We start from the raw sequence: 21,014 nt of genomic DNA, 5'->3' as shown, positions 1-21,014 counted from the left end.
CACTAGGTAGAAGTTTTTTACTGTCAGTGCTGCATTCCGGGCCCCCAGTTATCTTTAGGATGAGTGTTAATTTGCTCCTATCTGCACTTTTACAGTAGTTTTCAGACAGATTTGGTCACCTTTTTGTATATTGCCCCATTCATTGATTTTATCGCAAAACTGAGCCAGATGAAAAGTGTGAAGAATACCTCTTCTAATGGGTAAACTCTCTTCATTTTGTCATTTAAAGTGCAGCTAAAAGTGTAACTGCGGGCAAAATTCTATGGTTCTTGTAACCCTAACCCTAGCCATGCACTAAAAGCATGCTGATTTACAGTAACTACCATTTGACAGCATTTTTCACCTTACTGAAAATGTGCCTAAACAAGGCAGATTATTAAAGAAGTTACATTTCCTAGAGGTTTTAAAAACTGTTTTGATTGTTTGAGAGTGTTTTTTTTTGGTTTGAGGAAAAAATTCAGATTTGATTATTGGAGGGCTTCTCAGACACCCCGCAGGAATGTACATTTGAAACCCTAGCTAGGGTTAGGGTTAGCATTCCCACACTAGGTAGAAGTTTTTTACTGTCAGTGCTGCATTCTGGGCCCCCAGTTATCTTTAGGATGAGTGTTAATTTGCTCCTATCTGCACTTTTAGTTTTCAGACAGTTTTGGTCACCTTTTTGTATATTGCCACATTCGTTGATGTTATCCTAAAACTTAAGCAGGTGAGAAGCGTAATATACAGAACTTAAATGATTGAAAATTGTTTAGAGAATTGTCTTGTTTTTTCCCCTTAACGCTTTGAAATGTTACTGAAATTAGGTTCATCTGGTGATACTTTACATTTACATTTATGTTTAAGTATGTAAAAGCAAGAGACAATACTTTGTTGTTCGTTAAATAGATTAGCATTTTCAAATTTCCTGTTCTCATCTTAAAACTGAACTGACTCTTTTTGACACTGAAAATGCCTAGACTTTAAACGAAGGTTGCCAATGGCTTAGACAACAAGAAATTACGAGATATGAATCTCAAGGTTTGCCCCAGCCCCAAAATGACATATTTTCTGTTTTTTTGTATTTCCTTTAAACCTTAAATTCAAATAACATTTTTCTCGTATTTTTCTCTCTTTAAGAAAGTGCTGCAGGGACAAGGCAAATTTGTGTTCAGCTCAACAGAAATGTAAATAGCTTGCAGATTATTTGTAATTCTATTCAGTTTCTAAACTGTTGGCCTTCATTACACGGCCCACAGGCTGCATGTGGCCCACAACATGTAGAACTGTAACCCGCCATAAATTACTAATATGGCCTCAATAATTTAAAATGGTTGAAAATTCAGCTCATCATAAGAGTAAATACAGTATGCTGACCTGGTGTGTATTGTGAAAATCCGTTGAATTATATAATTTACAGCTATATTGCATATGCTCAAACAATTAAAAACATTTAGTCATTGCTTATAAATAAAAAATAAAAAGTATGCTAATTATTAAATAATGCAAAACAGATGGAAACCAATTAATGTACAGTATGTCTAAAAGTTCACTTATCTGCAGTAAGAATTTACAGTTTCAGAATACACTATACTGTATGTACTGAGCTCACTTAGATTAAGTCAATTGGATAGTTCAAAATAAAATTAGGTAATGTTTTTTGAAGGATGTAGACACTTCACAAACTGTCAAGGTGTTTATAGTGTCTCCTCATCCATTTATTGTAGTTCTGAGGAATTATGTGGTATTATACCTTAATAATTTTCTGCCAGATCCTCCTATAGCTCAGATACAATTAGCTCAGGACTAGGAAATCATAAAGTGCTCTTCTCTGTTATTAACAAGCTCACAAACACCTCTGACCTCCGTCTTAAGTTTTTGCAATTCTTTCAAAGTAAGATTGATGCTATTAATCTTCGGTTATCTGAATCATGCCTCAGCCTTGCAACGACGTGAACAACTATTTGAGCCTTAGCTTTTTGACCTGTCCTCTGTACCAGATCTTTCTGAATTTAGCTTAGTTAACTCAGATCAACTATAAAAATTATTAACACCTGTGAAACAACTTCTTCCTGCCTAGATCCCATCTCCACCTCTCTATTGAAACCTTGCCTCCCAGACATCTGCCTATTAATTATCAACGTCATCATCGGTTCTCTTTCCATGGGTGTGGAACCTATTGTGTCAAAGACTGCAACAATCACTCCTATACTAATGGCACCTGGATTGGATTCTGATATAATGATGAACCACTATCACTGATCTCTTTTTTGAGAGACATCAAACTGGTTGATCACAACTGGCTGGTCACACTTGATCCTCTCCTGTCTTTCGAGCCTCATTTGAAAAATCTGATTGAGACATCTTCTTTTCAACTTAGAACTATTGACTGCATTAGGCAATTTATATCAATGTCCAATGCTGAGTGATTCATGCATTAATAACATCAAAGCTTGATTTCTCCAACTCTTCACTCTATGGGCTCCCTAACACTCTTCTCAACAAGTTGCAATATGTCCAAAACTCTGCAGCTAGGCTACTAGCTAAACACCAGACTTTGGCAACATACTGTATCACTCCTACACTTAAAGGAGAACTGGAATGCTATTCTTATTATTCAGGGTTAGAAAAAAAATATTATTGACAAGCGCATTTCAAACCACGATGAAAGTCAAATGTACACACTAACATGTAAAACCTCCAACTTATATTACAGAATATACAAGATTTCCAGGCATGCACCATCATTGTCTGCGATTCAGAAGTAGGCAACAAAATGTCCGGTGACGAGAGAAGTTCCTACTACATTGTAAACAAGCAGACTTGTGAATGCATTTCTTTTAATCAAATAGAAAGCTCGCTCTCAGCTTTGAGACGATTTTGCCGACAAATACTACTTGTTAACTTTGCAGATCACATTGGGACATTTCTGCAGTGAAATGTCAGATGCACGATTCTGTAAAATTTAAGCTGTATTTATTCGCTCGTACATTGCAGTATATTAGTCATTACAGTGACTTGTGGACAGGAAGTCACAATTCTTGTGAACTCTAGCTCTCACCTGTGGTGAGACCAGCAGTTTTTGACAACATGGCGGCCATACAATACTTTAACAGAGTTCATGATTTTGTGCTTAATCGGAATTTGTAAAATACTGCAATGCTGTTAATTAATTTATTTTGTTACTGAGACTTAATAACCGGTCTGGGAAATTGGGACTTTTAAGTCTTTTAAGTAATTTCCCTTGTCTCTACATTGGTTGCCTATAAACTCAAAAATTCAATACAAGATCTTGTTACAGGATTTCAAGGCTCTAAACACTGGCTCATCTCTGAACTCCTCCATGTTTACACCCCCTCCCGTAGGCTGGTCTACATTTCGGACCTTTGGTGACTGTGTCTTTTCTGTTTCTGCTTCAGTGTTATGGAATGACCTTCCTCAGACTCTGTATGCAACAGATTCTTTGACTTTCCTCAAATCCAAATTTAAAACTTTCCAAAACTTTATTTTTTTATCAAGGCTTATGTCCGATTGCCCTACATTTAATTTGTATAAATCTGTATAATTTTGTTATTTTTTTCTTCTTTTGGTTTTTATTGTACTTTTCTTTGTGTTTTACTTTGTCACTATACTGTATACAGTTTCCTGGGGTTTCAGTAGTGTCTAATTTGAAACAGGTGCCACCTGGTATTGATCTTTGTGCAGCGAAGGGCTGAATTTAAATGCGAATTTTAAAGCACATTTTACATGGGTGCATCTGTATGTTTACCGTATGTTAAATTAATGGGTCATTTGAAACTGCCATCTGAAAACATAACCTAGCTTTGTACACCAATATTCATTCATGGTACAGTATGTAACAATTTCTTAATTACACTAGGAGGAGAAAATACAATTTCATTTAATAGCTCTTCTGACATTGATGCTAGTAACTTGGTTAATAGTCAGGATGCTTGATTAATAAATCGCTGTTTAGACATACACATATTAATTGTAAAGGTTATTGTATTTGTCTTCTGTTATTGCCATTAGTGACAAAATTCTTCAGAACTGTCTTAGCTTTCTCTAAAATATTTGAAAATCCTTTAAATGCTCGAAAACTACATATTTATTTTTAAATGTCTGGGTTCTACAGTGCCCAGCCCTAGCATATGAAGGCTGGAAGGCTAAAAACTGAAGTATGTATTTCTGTGTATGCCACAAAAATTTGCTTAATAGAGCATTTCCATTTGTTTCTTCCACATCAGCAGTATGTACTGCCCTTCAAAACTTGAGGTATAGAGTAAGGAAGTGTTCGGATTACTGCCTGGACTAGGTTTTTGCTGTATGTGTATGAATCTTCCTTTCAGTGTGGTTCCATTACTGTGTCTGGAATGTGTGAATTACAGTGGTTCTCACTTTTAATTGACAATATCTTTAAAAGGAAATAACAAAAAAACACCTTGATTTTAAGACACTGCCTCTGTTAGATTTAGACCAAGAAAAAAAACCCACCAATAACTGATGTTTGCAATTTACTGTCAAGAGATCAGGTGTTAGCGTTGATTTCCTCTTGGGCTCAATCAAAGATTAAGCCCAATTTTGACGCTCAAGGGTCTCTTAAAAAACTTGATTTTGTTGTACACAATGGTAATCTGCACACTAAGGGAGTTATAACGCAAGTTCGAAAGGATAGTTTGGTCGTACTCTCTCACACTTCCGCTTGTTTACGTACAGTATTTAAGTCTGGGAGCCTGCAGCAAACACCCCAGCTCACTCCTCACAGTAGTACTACACTCTCAGATAAGCTGCCATTCCCTAAGATGGGCAAGACTCACCAAATACTTTATACAGTACATGTATCGCATTCTTTAGGAGCTCACCAAACTACTGAATAGCTGTATATAGTTTTAACTGTGAATGTACTGTACAAGCATGGGCATGAAAAATATCTTGTGCGATGATCTCTGTTTTTTGCTGATTATATAAATGGACACTTCCATTAATACTTTAAAACCCATTATATTATATCATTCTAAAATGGAACAAGTAGTAGAGTATTCATGATACTAAGCCTACTGTATTATGATTTTTTTTACTGTACCAATGGGTTTTTGTATTTCATTGGTATTTAAATGCTTTAAATTACAGACATTCAGGATTATAACAGAACACTTCCATTTTTACCACTGACAGTAAATAGTTTCAGACTAAGAGAAAGACAGAAAATGTTGCGTTTACTGCTTTGGTATCAAAAACTTTTTTTCAGCATGCCCCCAGGTTCTAACATACCCTTCTGTAGAGTTAATGCATTACTGTCAATTAATCCATTAAAGTCGTTTAGTATTAAGAGCATGTGTAGCTGTATGGCACTATCTGTTGGCTGTGTTCCGTGGCTTTATCGCAGTTTATGATACTGCTTAGGGCATTAGCAAACAGCTGTTTGTATTAACTTCGCTGCTGAAAACCTTCTTCATTAGCACATTTTTGCTTCTTGAAAAAAAAAGAATTTTAGCATTTGTACATCTATATTTTTAACTCAAAATGAAAGAAGTGAAAATGTATTTAAAAATTAACATTAACAATTTCATTTGCTGAGTTTGCTAATTAGTCAATCCTGTCATTTTTTGAGAGATCTGGTTGAATTGCCTTTCTTTCTTCAAAGCTGAATGCATTTATTATTTTAATTACTTGGCCATGACAGGAATCTGTATTATTTTTTCTAGTATGAAGGGCTCCGTTTATCATAGCTTTGCACTTTTGTCTGTTTTCTGATGAGTTTTTCATTTTCTTCTCAATGTATCTTCAGAAGGCATTTTAGACTCTTTTGTGAATTACTGATAATATTGGAGTACCAGTAATAGCTGTTTCCTTGCAATACTAATATGACATCATTTTATATTCAATTTCAGAATACAGTGATCCAAATTGACTTACAATCAATATACTGTAAAATACTAGATGTGCATAGTACATACTGTAATGTAGAGTAGTATTAACAATTAATACAGTACTATCACAATTAGCAGGAATTAGAATCAAAAGCAATGTAAGACATAAATTATAATAACAGATTGAGAGGAGACAACACATTAGGTCTGGAGAGCAGTTCTAGGGATTTGTTTCCACCACAGAGGTGTCCGCGTGGAGAATGAGTGGGCATCAAAGTTAGAGCTGTCTCTCTCTACAAATATCTATTATATTGCTCAAATGTCTGTAATTATTTGAGAAAGAGAGAATTTTCTCTGAGCCTCTGAGCAGAAGTTCTTTATGCACATTCAACAGTGTCTGGCAGGGCATTTTCATAAAATTATAGTACCGTGGTATACACATATATTGCCATGCCATCTGTCTTAAAAAAAACAAGGGATACACGGGTATGCCAGCACACAGATCTTTGAAAAACATACAACCATTTTTTTAATGGTTTCACTTATTTGCCATCCCTCATGGTAGGGAATGATTGTCCTCCATCAACTTTCAGGTAACTAATAAAAAACAATACAGTATATACACACTCTCTTCCAGGTTGAACAGATGTTGACTCCAAAGTTATCAAGATGCACACTTTGCTTCCTTGTTCTGACAGCTTTGGATCTCTAAATTCTAGGCTTCTTTCCAGTTTTTTTTTCTTTCCTTCTTTCTTTTTTGCTTTTAGTTTGCTTTTACCGTCTCTTTGAAAAGCTTTTCCTGAATTGTGCTGATGCCTTTACAGTATCTTGACTAGGATGGGTCAAGATACTGTAAAGGCATTTCAAGGCCCTACTATAAAGGTAGGAATGGTGGTTGACCATCGATTTAGTTTCGATTTTGAAGTCATGACCCTCTAACATCTCCTTTATCAGGTGGTCAAAGGCTACACTTGCAGATTCATGAGATTCTGCATTTCTTCAATAATATCAGATAACCCCAAAGGTATGGGGAGTCCTCTACATTCTTCAGACACTCATTGCAAATCCTAATCGATGGTGCTGAGGCGTGTGTCTGCAGCGTCATCAGCACACCGAAGTCTGTTGACTGAAATCAGACGGGTTTTTGGTTTTAGATTGGAGTTGTAGGAGGTTAAATAATTTATTTGTTCATTTGGTAAGTCAGCTGTACTCCAGCAGGGAGCTTGTCTGTTATCAAATGGAGCATGGCACTCCAAAATATTGAAAATATCTTTTGTTTCTACATTTGTGTGAGGGCTTTCATCACTCTTTAATGTTGTCAGAGTTCCAAGGCTTGTCTCTAATTGTGATGTGAAATGGAAGTTAATATACTATTGTTTACAGTGTATTCTTGATTGAATAGCTCCACAAAATTCTTACCTTTATTTATCAGGTCTCGCACTTCTTTAGATTTCAAAGAGACTGGCCCTTGGGTACTTGGGCCATAAAAAGTAATTGTGGCATGTGGCAACAAAGAATCTGTGAATATTCTTATTATTCCCAGTTGTGACAATCACACTTGTGATGGCTGTCCACTCACGAAGGATAAAGCAGATTATGTTTTACACACATTTTTTAGCCCACTCACTAAAAGCGGTGAGCAGAACATATCATAACAGGAGCTGCTCAGTGACAGGTGCTTCAACCCATGTGCTTATCTGCCCCCTTGACTTGATCATGACTAGGAGCATCCAGACATACTTATCCTGTTGGAACATCGTCTTCTGCTTGTCCTACTATTGAAGACCTGATTGTCTTCATCCTGTTTGCTGAGTAAGAAAGATTCCTAACAGGCCTTTATGTTAACCAAAGCGCCACCAGGACTGAAAGAGTGGCTGCAGTCTTCACTCTGTTTACCGCACATTACTTATTGCCCAGGCTCTAGGGTAAGGAAGAGGGGGTGGACTTTGGAACCCTGTCTGAATACAGTTCACCATCTGAAGAGGCAGAACAAGAGACAGAAAGTGAAGGCAAGGCTGTGGCATGAGAAACAAGAAGGCAAAAATGAAGATGGAAATTGAAGGGAAGAATTTTGCACTCTATTCTAGATATGACTTACTCTATAAAGGTCTGAGGAATGTATTTGAATCAGACATTGAACTATTGACATTGACATTGCAGCACACTATATCTCTGTAAAATTCTAATCGCTTTAGTCAGTGAAACAAGCTTAGTCTCTGCAGGATGTAGAGGAAAGTGTTATGGGTGAAAAACTGAAAACTTTTCATGTGAAACATACCATTTTGTCTTGGGGTATGGGCACTTCAAATTTCAGCTATTTCCACCATCTTAAAAATCAAAACATCACCCTTTTAGTGTTGCTGAAACCCGTACATGCAAGAATTCTCACCAGTATATTCTGTCCGATTTCAAGATTTTCAACTCTTTGGACCCTTGTTTTCATTAATGATCAAACTGGACAACTTTGGTACCAGCGACATGGATTTGACAGTGTTTCAGTGGATGGGTATTGAGGATTTTGAAACACAGCTTATTGATTCACAATGCTCACACTTTTGTAGGAACATCAAAGTTTATGTATCTGCAGCTACTAAGAGAGATCACAAGGTCTCTTATCTTCATCTGTAGAAAGTCCTTGCCTGTAAAATATGACTGAAGAAAGTGCCATTTTCACTGCTGTCAGCATTTCAGTCTACATACAGTACCTCTATGAACAAGGATTTTTACATATGAAGTGAGTTCCCCCTGGAGATTGGAGAACTTGACCAGAGAAAGAAAGTTCAAGGATCACACTACTGTATATACAGGATACTGTAGTACTAATATTTAAATATTCTAGAATTTGAAACCAAAATGTGTCTTGTTCATGCAAGGTACTGAATCTGTGCATTAAACATCAATATGTGATGGACCTCATTGAGTCAGTCACTATACCACGATCGTTATTGATCATTGAGTCCAGTGGTACAGGAGAATATTGTGTAATTGTGACAACTGAAGGTGAACTTCACAGTGGTAGAGCTGGCAATGTCAGGTGTACAGTTCATAAAAGACTTTGCCACTGGCTTTATTGTTTAGTTTTTTTTTTGCGTAGTATAGAGGTATTATTCCCAGTCTAAAAGGACTGCATAGAAGAATTTACTTAGCCTAGTGCAATTAAGGACAAGGGAAACATTGGTGATATCTACATTGCTTTTCTTTTAATTGAGTGCTTCCACAGCAACAGTTAATCTTAATGACTGTACAAATTGAAGGAAGATGCTAACGTAGAAATACTTTATGTTTTAGGTGTGGTTTTCCTGCATAACATGGTGATTTAAGTTTGTGGTTTCTTTGTATTATTCAAGCCAAGAAAAGTTGCAAAGTCAGCTAAACTATTATAAAACCAACTCAGCTAATTAATATCCATTTTGCAGGTAATGGGCTAGTCCCAGATAATATTATGATGTTTTTTTTTTTTTTTTATAGGCATATCACTCCTAAAAACTCCTCAAAATTCAAGCTGCATTACAGAATATTTAGATACTCCCTTCTCCTCCTCTTCTCTTATTATAATTAATAATTCATTTTAAACCTCTGGTCTGTACATTTCTGTCTCTCACAGTTTCAAAGTGCAATGAAGAAAGAAGTCAATTCACAATTGAGACATTAAAAACATGTTTGCTTCAGGTTTTGGGACTATCAGATTGTTATGGATTTAATGTCTGAAACGATCATGCATTTTGCAAGTTTCATTTGGGTGGGTCTGGATTGTAAGCTAAAGTCTGATGTAATATGTGCTTTGGGGCAAAACCTTGTAAGCACTGGTTCCTGATTTCTTGATTTGGGCAACATTGCTGTATCATGGTCCTGGGAAAGCCCAGATGTTGAAACAGTTTTAGGTTTTGCACCCTGCTTCTCAAAATCACATGCAAAATCAATTCATTGGCTTGTCATTTACAGACACCTAGCAAATTACACATGAAGCAAATGTAGTGCTGGAATTTTTATCTTAACTTGGGCAGCCAGAGGTTTGAGTGCACACCATCTCCTTTGAGCTTCTATTTCACTATGGTCTAAAGTTTTGAATACTGAAAGGTGAGCTGGTTTAATGGCTGGTAACAGTTGCTTAATAGTAAGCATTCCTTTGCCAGAAACCATGCTAGTTTCATAACTTCAACATTTCCCAGTGCATTTTTCAGGTGTTTCTCAAGCTTTGAAAATGTCAACTTTTGTCTGAAGTAGAAACAGTACTTCCCAGTTGAACTGACACATCCCAGCGATACAAGGTAACACTTGCAAATAGTAGATAGTGAATAAACATCTATTCAGATTAAATTTAATTTTCAATTGAGAGTTGCAAATGGTATAGACAGGTAACATTATATAATATTTCATTACTATATCTGACGCCAATCAAATAAGTTTGCTGTTTGCACTATGGAGTGGCACAGTAAAAACAAGCAGATGGCCTGAGAGTTCATAAATTACTATGGAAAATCTTTGTGTATTTCTGGTAGTTACAGATTGCTCACTGTAGATTTGTTTAATAAAATACAAATGAAAATAATTCTAAGCAGATTTTTAAAATGCTAATCTTATAGTGAAACTGAAAATTTAAAACAGTTCTGTTTGAAAATGCGTGGAATGTGCTGGGACAACAATTCAGATCAGTCATTTTCCGCTGTGTGTGAAAAATTGGCACCTGGCACTCCATGGTTTAATTTTCTGCAGTACTGTAATAATAGTGAGAAGAATGCAACAATGTTTCTGAGAACTACTTGTTTTCTACTCCGAGTGATTGCACGTTGCAGAAATTAAGCCAAATTGGTAGTGTGCACAAATGCCTTTTCTCATCTGGAGAGAACTGATCTGAATCAATGTTATTACAGGGAATTTAATGCATTTTTAAATAGCTACTACACATCTATTGTAAAAGGAATACTTGCTGTAATTTTTGTATTACATAATTCTGATCTTTCCAGAACAGCTTTACATTAGCATGGGTAAAAGCGCATTGAATTCAGACATTGAAGCCACTATACTGTGTGCCTAAAACATGTTCATTCGAGTAAGAAAATGCATTGTAGTGGTGAAGGAAGTGGTGAATCTAGTGGTTTGTTGCGAACATTTGTCTACAGCACAGACAGGAATAAATTCAAAATACAAGCTAGATACTGTATATTTAGGGGGTGTTCTTCATTTTCACATACCAGTGGGTGGCAGCAAAGGAAGTTTGAGAAAGTAAGGAAATTATGGATAGAAAGACCACAAAAAGTTACCTTTTCTTATTTTCTTATGAGTCTTGTAATACCAACATGTTTTAAGAGAATATGAATAAGAGAATAAGTGTGTTTGGAGTAGAAAAAGAGAAGGAAAAAAAACAGAAGATTCACACTTTATTTTGAGCCAGATTTGATGTTTTGTTATAAGGTGCAGTGTATTTTTAAGCACTGTAAACTTGAATTTTAATAGTTTCCCTAAATTACACACAATTGCTACTGTACACATGTATTTTTTTCACAAACAATCCCTTTCTTGTCATTGCACCCTGCCAGTACAAGCCCTTGAAAAGATTTTTGTGTATTTAAAAATCTTATTTGTAAAAATATATACTATTTCTGTAAAAAGACTACTGTCTATTAAAAGAATGATAACTCCTATAGTTATATATATATATTAAATATATTTTAAAAGAAAATTGTCTTTGGAAGTAGATGTCTTTCATTTCTGTGCTGCATAGTATAAGAAAGTATGAGAAATTACTTCACACTTTTTGATCTTTTATGGAAACCATCAGGTGGGATTTAGAATTAGATTAGATTGCAAACAGCGAAAATGTAAGCAACAATAATGATATTGATAAATAATGATAAACATAATAATGATAATATAATTCTGTTATTAATATATTTTTAATTCTGTTCTTTTATGTTCAGATTAATTTTCATAGCATTCTTGAAAATATATTTGCTGAAGAGCGCTGTTGCATTTTAGTTTTTCCATTAGTCTCTGAATCTCTAGTTTTTTAGTCATAGTCTAACCCTTTTTTTTCTGCGATAGAAGGTAACCGACACTTGTTAATTTGATCAAGGCTGAAGTTTGGAGAGGATAAAGTAAACAATGCAAACTGCAGACACCATCAGTTTCTTATGGGCAGTGAAGTGTAGTTTGTTCCATTTACACTTCACAACAACATCTGATGGGCTTTGTCAGTGCTGCACAGAGTAATTAAACCTGAAATCAATAGCAGGCATTTGTCATGTTTACAGCCGCTCTTTCTGCTGGGTTAAACTCATCAGTTTACTGCCGTTCCATTTTACTACAGAGACACGCTCCATTATTTCTTCAGGTACAGTTGAGATATTCAGTTACATGTCCAACAGTTTGAATACGACAGTAAGATGAAAAGGGGCAGGCAGAAAGGACAGTTACTTATTGTAATTTATTTACTGGCTTTCCTGAACAGTATTTGATTTGCGTTGTCTGCCCATGCCCTCTGTTCTTATGCAACTATTGCACACACACAACCTGCTGTTTAATGTGCATGGGGTTTTGAGAGGGAAGACAAGCTTGAATAAAATCAGCTTGTCAATATATAGATAAGACTTCACATCAGGAGTCAATGAAACATGTTTTCAGTGGCAAAGCCAGAAAGAGCCGTTATGCAATGTCCCTGAACTCCAGGTGTAGACTAGCAATTCTACTGCCCTGGATGTAGTTAGGATAGAGCCCTTGCACAAACAGGAATTCCTATTTTAAAGATCAGAGTTAACATGAAGTTAGTAGATTAGTAAGGGAAGTAGCAGCATTCCACATTATAACAACGTAGTGAAGAATAACAATGCTTGTTTTCTCACACTATATAGAATACTGTTCATGATTTTCCCTGACAGAACATGCGGTTACCATGCCAATGACGCTTCCTAATGCAATCTGAGTATGACCATATTTCTTAAGTAAACCTTTGTTGTTGTTTTTTTCATAGGCAGCACTGAAAAAAGGGCTAAGAGAGAATGTAGATCTAGCCCAGGAGTACAAAGATCTGCAGAGAGCCTTGCTCATTGCTAAAACCGAGGCTGTGGCTGTGCACAGTGAAAAAAATCGAATGGAGGCATCATTTCAGGATCACAAGCAGGTATGATTTTATACTTCCAGGTGGTAATCCATCTTTTCAAATGTTTCTTATTAAAAGATATTTTACAATGTTGTTTTGGACAATGTAAAATCATTGAGATGGCATGGCATCAGCAGTTGCAGCTGTTTATTATTTGTAAATTGTTGAAGCACAACTTTCAAGTTTTTAAATGTTTTAGCAAAGAGGTATTTGATCTAAAAATGTTTTAGTCCAGTTTCTAAACTGTAGAAAACCAAAAAATATTATTTTGTCAGGTTTTAGTGTTCTAGGCTATACTTTACAGGTTTGGTACACAGGGTCTGCTTTGTTGCGTTATAAAACTTTAGTAGGGCCACTCAAGATATACAGTTGGCTTCTTGACCTCTTATTCTATTTGTTTTATAATAATAACCACAGTAGCTATGCTGGTTGTCATCTGTGCATTATCAGTACAGTGCTGGAGGGTACTGAGATACCATTCCCATATGAAATGGTTTTACCAGCTTAGTGCGTACTGTAGACAGAAATTGTTTTACAGAGTATGCAGCATTTCTGTACTAAACTAAACTGTGATCAATTTAGCAAACTCAGAAATATACTGTACCTATTGAATGTCTCTCTATTTAAAGTAATGTCAACATACAGTATAATGTTTCCTTGCAGAAGTCGTGACTTACAGTGGATTCATGTTCCTACTGTGTGATCTTGTGTAGATATTGTTTTGTAAAGGCTATAATTAAAAGCGTAACACCCAAAATGATGGGTGAACTCAAAGAATCCTGGCTGAAAGAACACATTGTTATCTTCATGACCCTGCTGTTTACTTTTCTTAATTATCTACATTGTTAATTTGTTATTTTTGATTTTATTTCTAAAAAAATCCATCTGAAAATACTATCTGAGAGGACCTCTCAAAGTTACTGATGTACTGTAATTATGAAAAAATGTAAAAATGCATGTGCTGCTCCTTAAAAGTCATGTAGGAACCAGTCCATTGGATTAAGCTTAAGTTGAAGAAAACATGTCGTGTGAGGCTTCAGCTCTTCATAACATGAAGGAAATAAGATGAAACTGAATATTCAGGGTTTTTCTCTATTTTCAGTATAGCAAAACGTTTCCATATTTCCTTGACAATATTGTATGGCATTCATTTGATTGCATATTGAAATGGACAAAGGGGTCATTGCTCTAATGCAGTACATGTAGGACTATGATAATGTTGCATAAAATTTACAGTCAGCTTTATGTAGCAGGGAAATGACCTTAGATGATAGTTTCTCTCTAGTGTATATCAGCATAAACATATTCCTGCTCTGGACAGAAATTTTAAACAATTTAGAGTAACACAAAACCTCTTGCATGTTTTACTGACCCTAAAACCAAAACTTGCCTTTTCTAGTTTCTCTCCAGCAGAGACTAAAAACCTCCTAAACCTTCTCCAATGTACTGTATAAACTGACATTTAAAGCTTCTTATACAAAAGAAAATGATGCACATTTTCTTACTTGAAACAATTACAAACTTTTCAGTGAAAATATATACAACAGGTGTCATTAATTGTGTTATTAACCCCTCCCAGTAGATATTTCTATAAAATGGCATGTTCAAACAAACATCACTTACAACCACAAAAAATTGAAATGAAAATGACAAAATATTGTTTTAGCAGTAGAAAAAGTTTTCGTTGACATGACATTGGCAAATTAATTATGCTAATACATATTTGGGAGTAATATACAATATATAGTCCAAGTAGGGAGCTGTGTCAGCATGCGTAGTCTGCAAAGGAACAAGTAAAGATTTATTCCATGCTGAAAAGAGAAGAAAAAAAACACCCAAAGAAGGCTCCACAGCCAAAACGTGTTTCTTTTCTTCTCTTTTTAGCACAGAATAACCTTTACTAGTTCATATACTGTACAAAATATATACAACATACAATATTATATTGTATATACAATACACAACAAAATATGGCTAATATACAACAGCGAGTCTATTGGGAAAGTTACAGGCTAAATAGTGTATAGCCATTGCTAAATGCAGTTCCAGCTGCACAAGTGCCATGTTTGCTTTGTATCACATTGCAAGTACTGTCTTGTAAGATTTTGTATACTTTCCTTTTGTAGAGCCTAGATAAGCGTGTCTATCCATTGGACTCTGATCCCTAGATGTCACACACCATGCCAGTTCATCCCCCATGTTCAAATGGGCTCACATCTAACATAATTATCACTCTGGAAGCTCACAAACAAGACAGTGTTACATGAACAGAGTGAGAAAGTGCAATGCCCCCTGTTAGACTACTGTCATGTCAAATGGAAGGGCAGAGCATGAGGTCCCAGGACTTGATCAAGGCAGTGTCATGCAGTCAGGTACTACAAGTGCTGACAAGTGCTGAGTTCTGTAGTGACAAGATAGTCCTGTCCAGACCATCATGTTTCAGTCTCCCCATTGATTGAGCTTTGTGCACAATTAGAATGTGATCGTGCACATTTACTGTATGCCACACTCAATGATGTCCATTGTAATGGTCGCTGAAAAGGCTTGGTTGCACTTCTGTTCAGTCAGCCTGAGGTAAATTAGTACAGCATACAATGTAATGATGGCAAAACAACATTATTCTCTTATTAAACAGATAAAATGATATTGGTTCAGTATCAACTACCCATCACCTCTCTCAATAATGAGATGAGTACTGCTTCTGCGAGTTATAGTCACCAGAGAGTATCACGGTCAGTCTTGAATGATCAAATAAATACATTGGCACCAAAACCATTTAACCAATATCCAAAATCAAAATTCTTTGCTCTTCTAAGTGCATATACAGTATGCATAAATATACCTGGAGAAGGGTCTTCTGTCTCTCGAGACACCCAGTCTACTAGGTTTAACTGGTAGCCTTTAAATTGTCAATTTCTAAAAGCCTGGAATATCATCCCATCACTTTCAATAACAGTTTATCCTGACACCAGTCCATCGCAGGGCACACAATAGCCAATTAACTTACCAGTATGTATTTGGGCTGTGGGAGGAAACCAGAGCACATGGCAAAAAACCCACACTGTGTCCCAGTGCTGTGAGGTAGCATTGCTAAGTTCCCTTCCAAAATGCAACCCAAGGCCAGGAACAATGATCACTCAAAGAGGCAGTGAGTTCAATTTAAAAAAATTAGATAATTTAGAGCATAAATTAGAATATCCTTCAGCTCTCGGGGACCTTATTAATATATTACTTTCTAAATTGATCAGTTGCTTAAATAAGTGTTTCTAATCTTTAAATAAGGTGATTCAGGGTGACCTACAGTATAAGAATAACTGGATTGGGGCTTTACAAGAACAGGTCCAAGGTTGGAGACCTCTGTAGAGACCCCTGCCCAGATGAAATGAGGTGCATGAAATGAGTATAAATTGGCTAATTTTGATTGTTTAAAACAATTCTAAAAATGTAATACTGTAATTGTGTAGGATTGCACAGAGAAAAATCCCATTTGTCATAAATAATTTAAATCATAGAATACGTGATGGTCTTATTTATTCACACCTCTCAGTATTCCCTTAAAAAATCCAACATAAAACACATCTACAATGGCGTTCTCTTTGAAAGTGTAATGGTAGCCTTCAGAAATATATAGATGCTTTTGAAGGTTTTTTTATTTTATGTAAAAGGAGGTCACGATAATGTCACGATCGCTACTCTCCCTCTTAAGGGTGCTCCAGCCCTTTCTCATTTTCCCCCATTCCTTACACCTGTTCCTTTGCCAAGCCCCTCTTTAGTTCCACCTTTAAAGCCAGACGCAGGCGTTTGCCCGAGGCTTCTCATTGAATCCCATTTCGTGAGAGCCCGGGGTCCTGCCTCCGTCTGGCTCCGGCATGGTTTTACTTTCCTGTTCGTGATTCCCTTCCCCGCCGGTTCCGACCCGGTTCATGTTTTTGGTTCCTTTAGATGGATTCCCTGATCTTGAACTCAGATTGTTCGCCTTGGATTCACTCCCCCCGGACACCTGCACTCCTCGGACACACCCCCCGTCTCCAGACCCTTCTCCTGCATGACTATTTTCCCTATTGTATCCTCACATTCCAGATCGTGTTTTCCGCATAGGGCCTGGAAAGAACTGTTTGTGACAGGTAAAACACAGAAGGCATTTAATAGCTGCCTGCAGTAATATTGTTTAAGGTCAAATATATACTGTATATAGACAAAGAGCCCTCCACAAGATAATTCACAGCTAAATCTACCACTTTCCACTACTGCCCATTATAAAGAAATGTAGACCTACTGGTATAGCCCTACCAGGAGGAGGACTCAAATGTATCTTGTCACCATGGGCTGTGAGTCATGAGGTTTAGTAGGCAGCCGTACGTTCAAAGGCACCAATAGAGACCTCCAGCACAACCTGGCATCTTCAGGATACAAAATGTCACAAACTTCAAAATTGCCAGCATTAGAGAAAGAGGCCTCTTTGGATGGTGATCCACAAAAAGAGGTGACGCAAACTTGCCAGACATCATTTTAGAGTGACAACTGAGCTTTTTGGCCATGCTTGTCAATGTAATGTTTGGCTTAAAAGAGATGAAGCTCATGTTGAGAGAACATTGTGAAATACGGTGGGGGATCTGCTATGGTTTGGGGTTGTTTTGCACCTACAGGACTTGAAGCCCTTGTCAAAAATGGAGAAATCATGAACACAAACACGTGCCAGGACATTTTGGCCAAACACCTGGTTCTATCTTGCAAGAAGCTCAAGTTTGGCCTAAAATGGACATTCCCAGTAAACACCCAAAGCATGCAATCAACAAAGAAAGGAATGGTTAACAACACAGAAAATAAATACTTCAATCCAATTTTACATTTGTGTTTCAAACTCAAGTAAGCTTTTCACAAACAGAAACCAAGGATCTGAAGGAAAAAACAACTGCTGAGACACAGGGCTTTGTGCAACTACAGTAAAAGAACTGTGTGATATTCGTTTTACTCTTTGAGCAAGACACATTATGCGATCCATAAATCATTCTTTTATATTATGTTTTGGTTCCTATTTCAATGGGATTATAAATAAAGTCTGAAGGACACTATATACAGTATACTGTACACAACACAACATATTTACTGTATACAGTATTTTTGCAACTTAATTTTCTTTTACAAGATTTGTCCCTTTAAACATTAACAATCTTTTTGGAGCAAAACACCATGAATCCCCATTCCAGAATTATATCTTTTTTGCTTGACTAAGCAGTAAAAGAATGAAAACTGTTTCCTCTAAGGACCAGTGTGCACTCCATCGTTACAGGTCTAAAACATCGTGTACAAGGCTCAGTACAAAAATAATGGGTGTTATTAATAAAGCATTTGATTTTCTACCTAGCCTTATATTTTATTATATTTTTTGTTTGTTCCGAACAGGCCATTGTAAAACGTTGATTCTTTTTCTGTAGCCATTCATGTACAGACCTGCTTGTATATTAAGGCTTGCTGACATGTTGCACTTTTGGTTCAGCTTCAAATGGGCTCTAGGAACCTCTGACACAGGACAGAATTCATGCTTGTTTCAATGATGGTAACTTGTCAAGGTTCTGTGCAAGGGAAGCTGTCCCAAACTATCACACTCCCACCACCATGCTTGATGGTTGGGATGAAGTTCTTCTGTTTGAAAACAGCTTTTGGTTTTCACCAAAGAAACGTTTCTCTTAGAGTTCTACTGTTGCCTTGTGTATTCAGTGTACATTGGATTCGAAGCTTTGAGGATTACCTATGTGCTTTTTGGCAAACTTCAGACAGATAGAGGTGTTCTTTTTGGAGAGTGGTGTTTTTCTCCTTTCTTGAAGATTCTCAACAAAAATGGCAAAAAAACAAAACCTAATGTTGATAAGTATTCACTCTCTTTTCATGGGCAAATGCACAACATTACTTTAACATTTTACTGTTAATGACATATTTATCAAGATTTACCTATGTTTGTTCAATAAACAGTTTACTGTACCTGCCACAAATGAGAAAAAAAAAATGTCTATTGATGATCAAAAACAAGTGTTTAATTCTCAGTTCATTATTTGATTCACTTTACTGAAAAGGTTAATAAGAACCTTCATTGTATGTGTGTCCCTATCGTTTTAATCTGCACAAATTAAATTACATTAATTAGCCTGATAGTATTAGTATTAGCATTTATGTATATGGTCTGTAGTAAGCCATGGAACATGTATTAGTGTTGCAACTCTGTTGTGCACTCAACTGCTCCTTTACAGTACCTTATCACAAACCATCGTATTGTCATACACAGCTATCAAACCATTGTGTTATGTTATATAGATGAACCTTTCACATGTGCTTAGTTGATTGTTCGGGGATGGAAATCTGATAGGGACACTCCCTCTTCTTGTCCGAACTAAATTTTATTTCCTGTGGATGTTTTCTAGATTCTGTACTCAGTGTGTCAAGAAGAATTTTTCCAATATCTTTTTCACAATTCATTTGGATAAGTAATTTCAATACTTTGCATCTTTACAAAGTACACTTTTTACAATGTTCAGGGTGACCATATGTGTTTCAAATCTTCATTCTTTCATCTCCTACTGTATAAGACTGTCAGTAGCCACTGCACTGCAGACACCCTGCCTTTTTTAAAAACTTCATCTGGTATAGTGTCCTTCCCTTGGGCTTTTGCATTTTTCATCTGTCCCTCCATGGTCTAATTAATAGCTTCCTCTTCACCCAGTGTTTCCTCTCCATCTGCCTGGCGGGTCCCTGTTCAGCAGCATTGTGAAACTTTGATGGAAGGAGTTTATTGTCTCAGCCTTCCTAGTTAGTAAAAGCCTTGTTAAGACCATGCTCTTAGATGCTCTTAACAGTCACCTTCCCCTTTCCCGGACGTTTGCTTTAGCTGAAAGTTTTAAAGCTTAGCAAGTTCAGAAAGCAACACAAAGGCAGAAGAAATGATCATTACAAATGATGTTATTGTTCTGTGACTATAAATCATCCAATTCAATGCATGAACACACCCATCCATCAATTACCTTTAACAGTTACGTGCAGTGCTACTGTTTAAAAAATATACCTTATGTAGATTATTTAGAAACATCCCATCCATTGCAGTGAATATTATAGCAAAATGTGTTTTATTACCTGTTTTGCACATTGAGTATCTGTTTAGTGTGATCTAATCCTCAAACTTACATACATGCCAGAAAACTACCTTCCCGTTTTCAAAAACAATCTTAGGTTTTTTTTTAGTACAGAAGTTCCAGTTCTTCAGCAAGTGGATTTCTTTCAAGTGGTATAGAAAGTATGGGTTTTGCTTTGCCTACTTTCACAGATCTCTGAAGCTGTTTGATACTAGAGCAAACAACAGGATGTTCTAATATAGTTCAAGATTTTGTACTGAACTGTTACTAACTGCCAGTCTTGAGTGATTAAAGGGACAGTGGGACTATGGATCAAGTCAGACCATTGGAGTTAAGTTTCTATACACACCTTGACTAGCAAAAAAAAAAATTAAAAGTGTGTAGATTGAGATGGAAGACAAGACAAGACGTTTTTCTAGTACAATAGTACTTTAACATAAAAGTGAGAACATAAAAGGGACATTTGCCTTCCATTGCCCAATATGAAAGCATTTACTGTACCATAGGGTATGAAGATTCTGCCCCTCAGTGCCATGAGATTCAGCAAAAAAAAAAGTGTTGACAGAATTGATCATTTTAGCTTTGATCAAAAATTGTTAAAGTGTTGTAATATTGTCGTATATTGGTTTAGTAAACAATCTTCCAGCATGCAAGGTAGGCTTTACGGTTTTATATCTCTATTTCATTTGCAGTATTTATAAAATTGCCACACTATTCTGATTATATTTACTGATACCCTGCAGTTAGTTTAATTAGCTAAGAACTTGTTCTCAAGGGGTATCTTCGGCACAAATGTGATTTTAAATTGCTAGTATATACAGTGCATCCAATATGTTATTAGTAGTTAAAACCATACATACCTCTGTCCCCAGAGAAACAGAATGATACCTCATTTGCTTCCTATTTTGCAAAGTAAGAGAATTTAAAAAGAAAACCTGCAATTTAATTTGA

General features: G+C 36.2%; 1 protein-coding gene across 3 annotated transcripts in view; it reads left to right on the top strand.

Annotated features, from left to right (window-relative positions):
* The window catches only part of LOC102699228 (coiled-coil domain-containing protein 178), a 283,397-nt gene that overhangs the window by 224,611 nt on the left and 37,772 nt on the right, over positions 1 to 21,014 (top strand). For all 3 annotated transcript variants that reach the window (XM_069191490.1, XM_069191491.1, XM_069191492.1), the window contains one exon: positions 12,814 to 12,963. In XM_069191490.1, coding sequence (XP_069047591.1) covers positions 12,814 to 12,963 — 150 coding nt within the window. The remainder of the gene's footprint in view (positions 1 to 12,813; positions 12,964 to 21,014) is intronic.

The sequence above is a fragment of the Lepisosteus oculatus genome, chromosome 6 (assembly GCF_040954835.1).
Source record: "Lepisosteus oculatus isolate fLepOcu1 chromosome 6, fLepOcu1.hap2, whole genome shotgun sequence".
NCBI lineage: Eukaryota > Metazoa > Chordata > Actinopteri > Semionotiformes > Lepisosteidae > Lepisosteus > Lepisosteus oculatus.
This window is presented reverse-complemented; position numbering and strand designations above follow the sequence as displayed.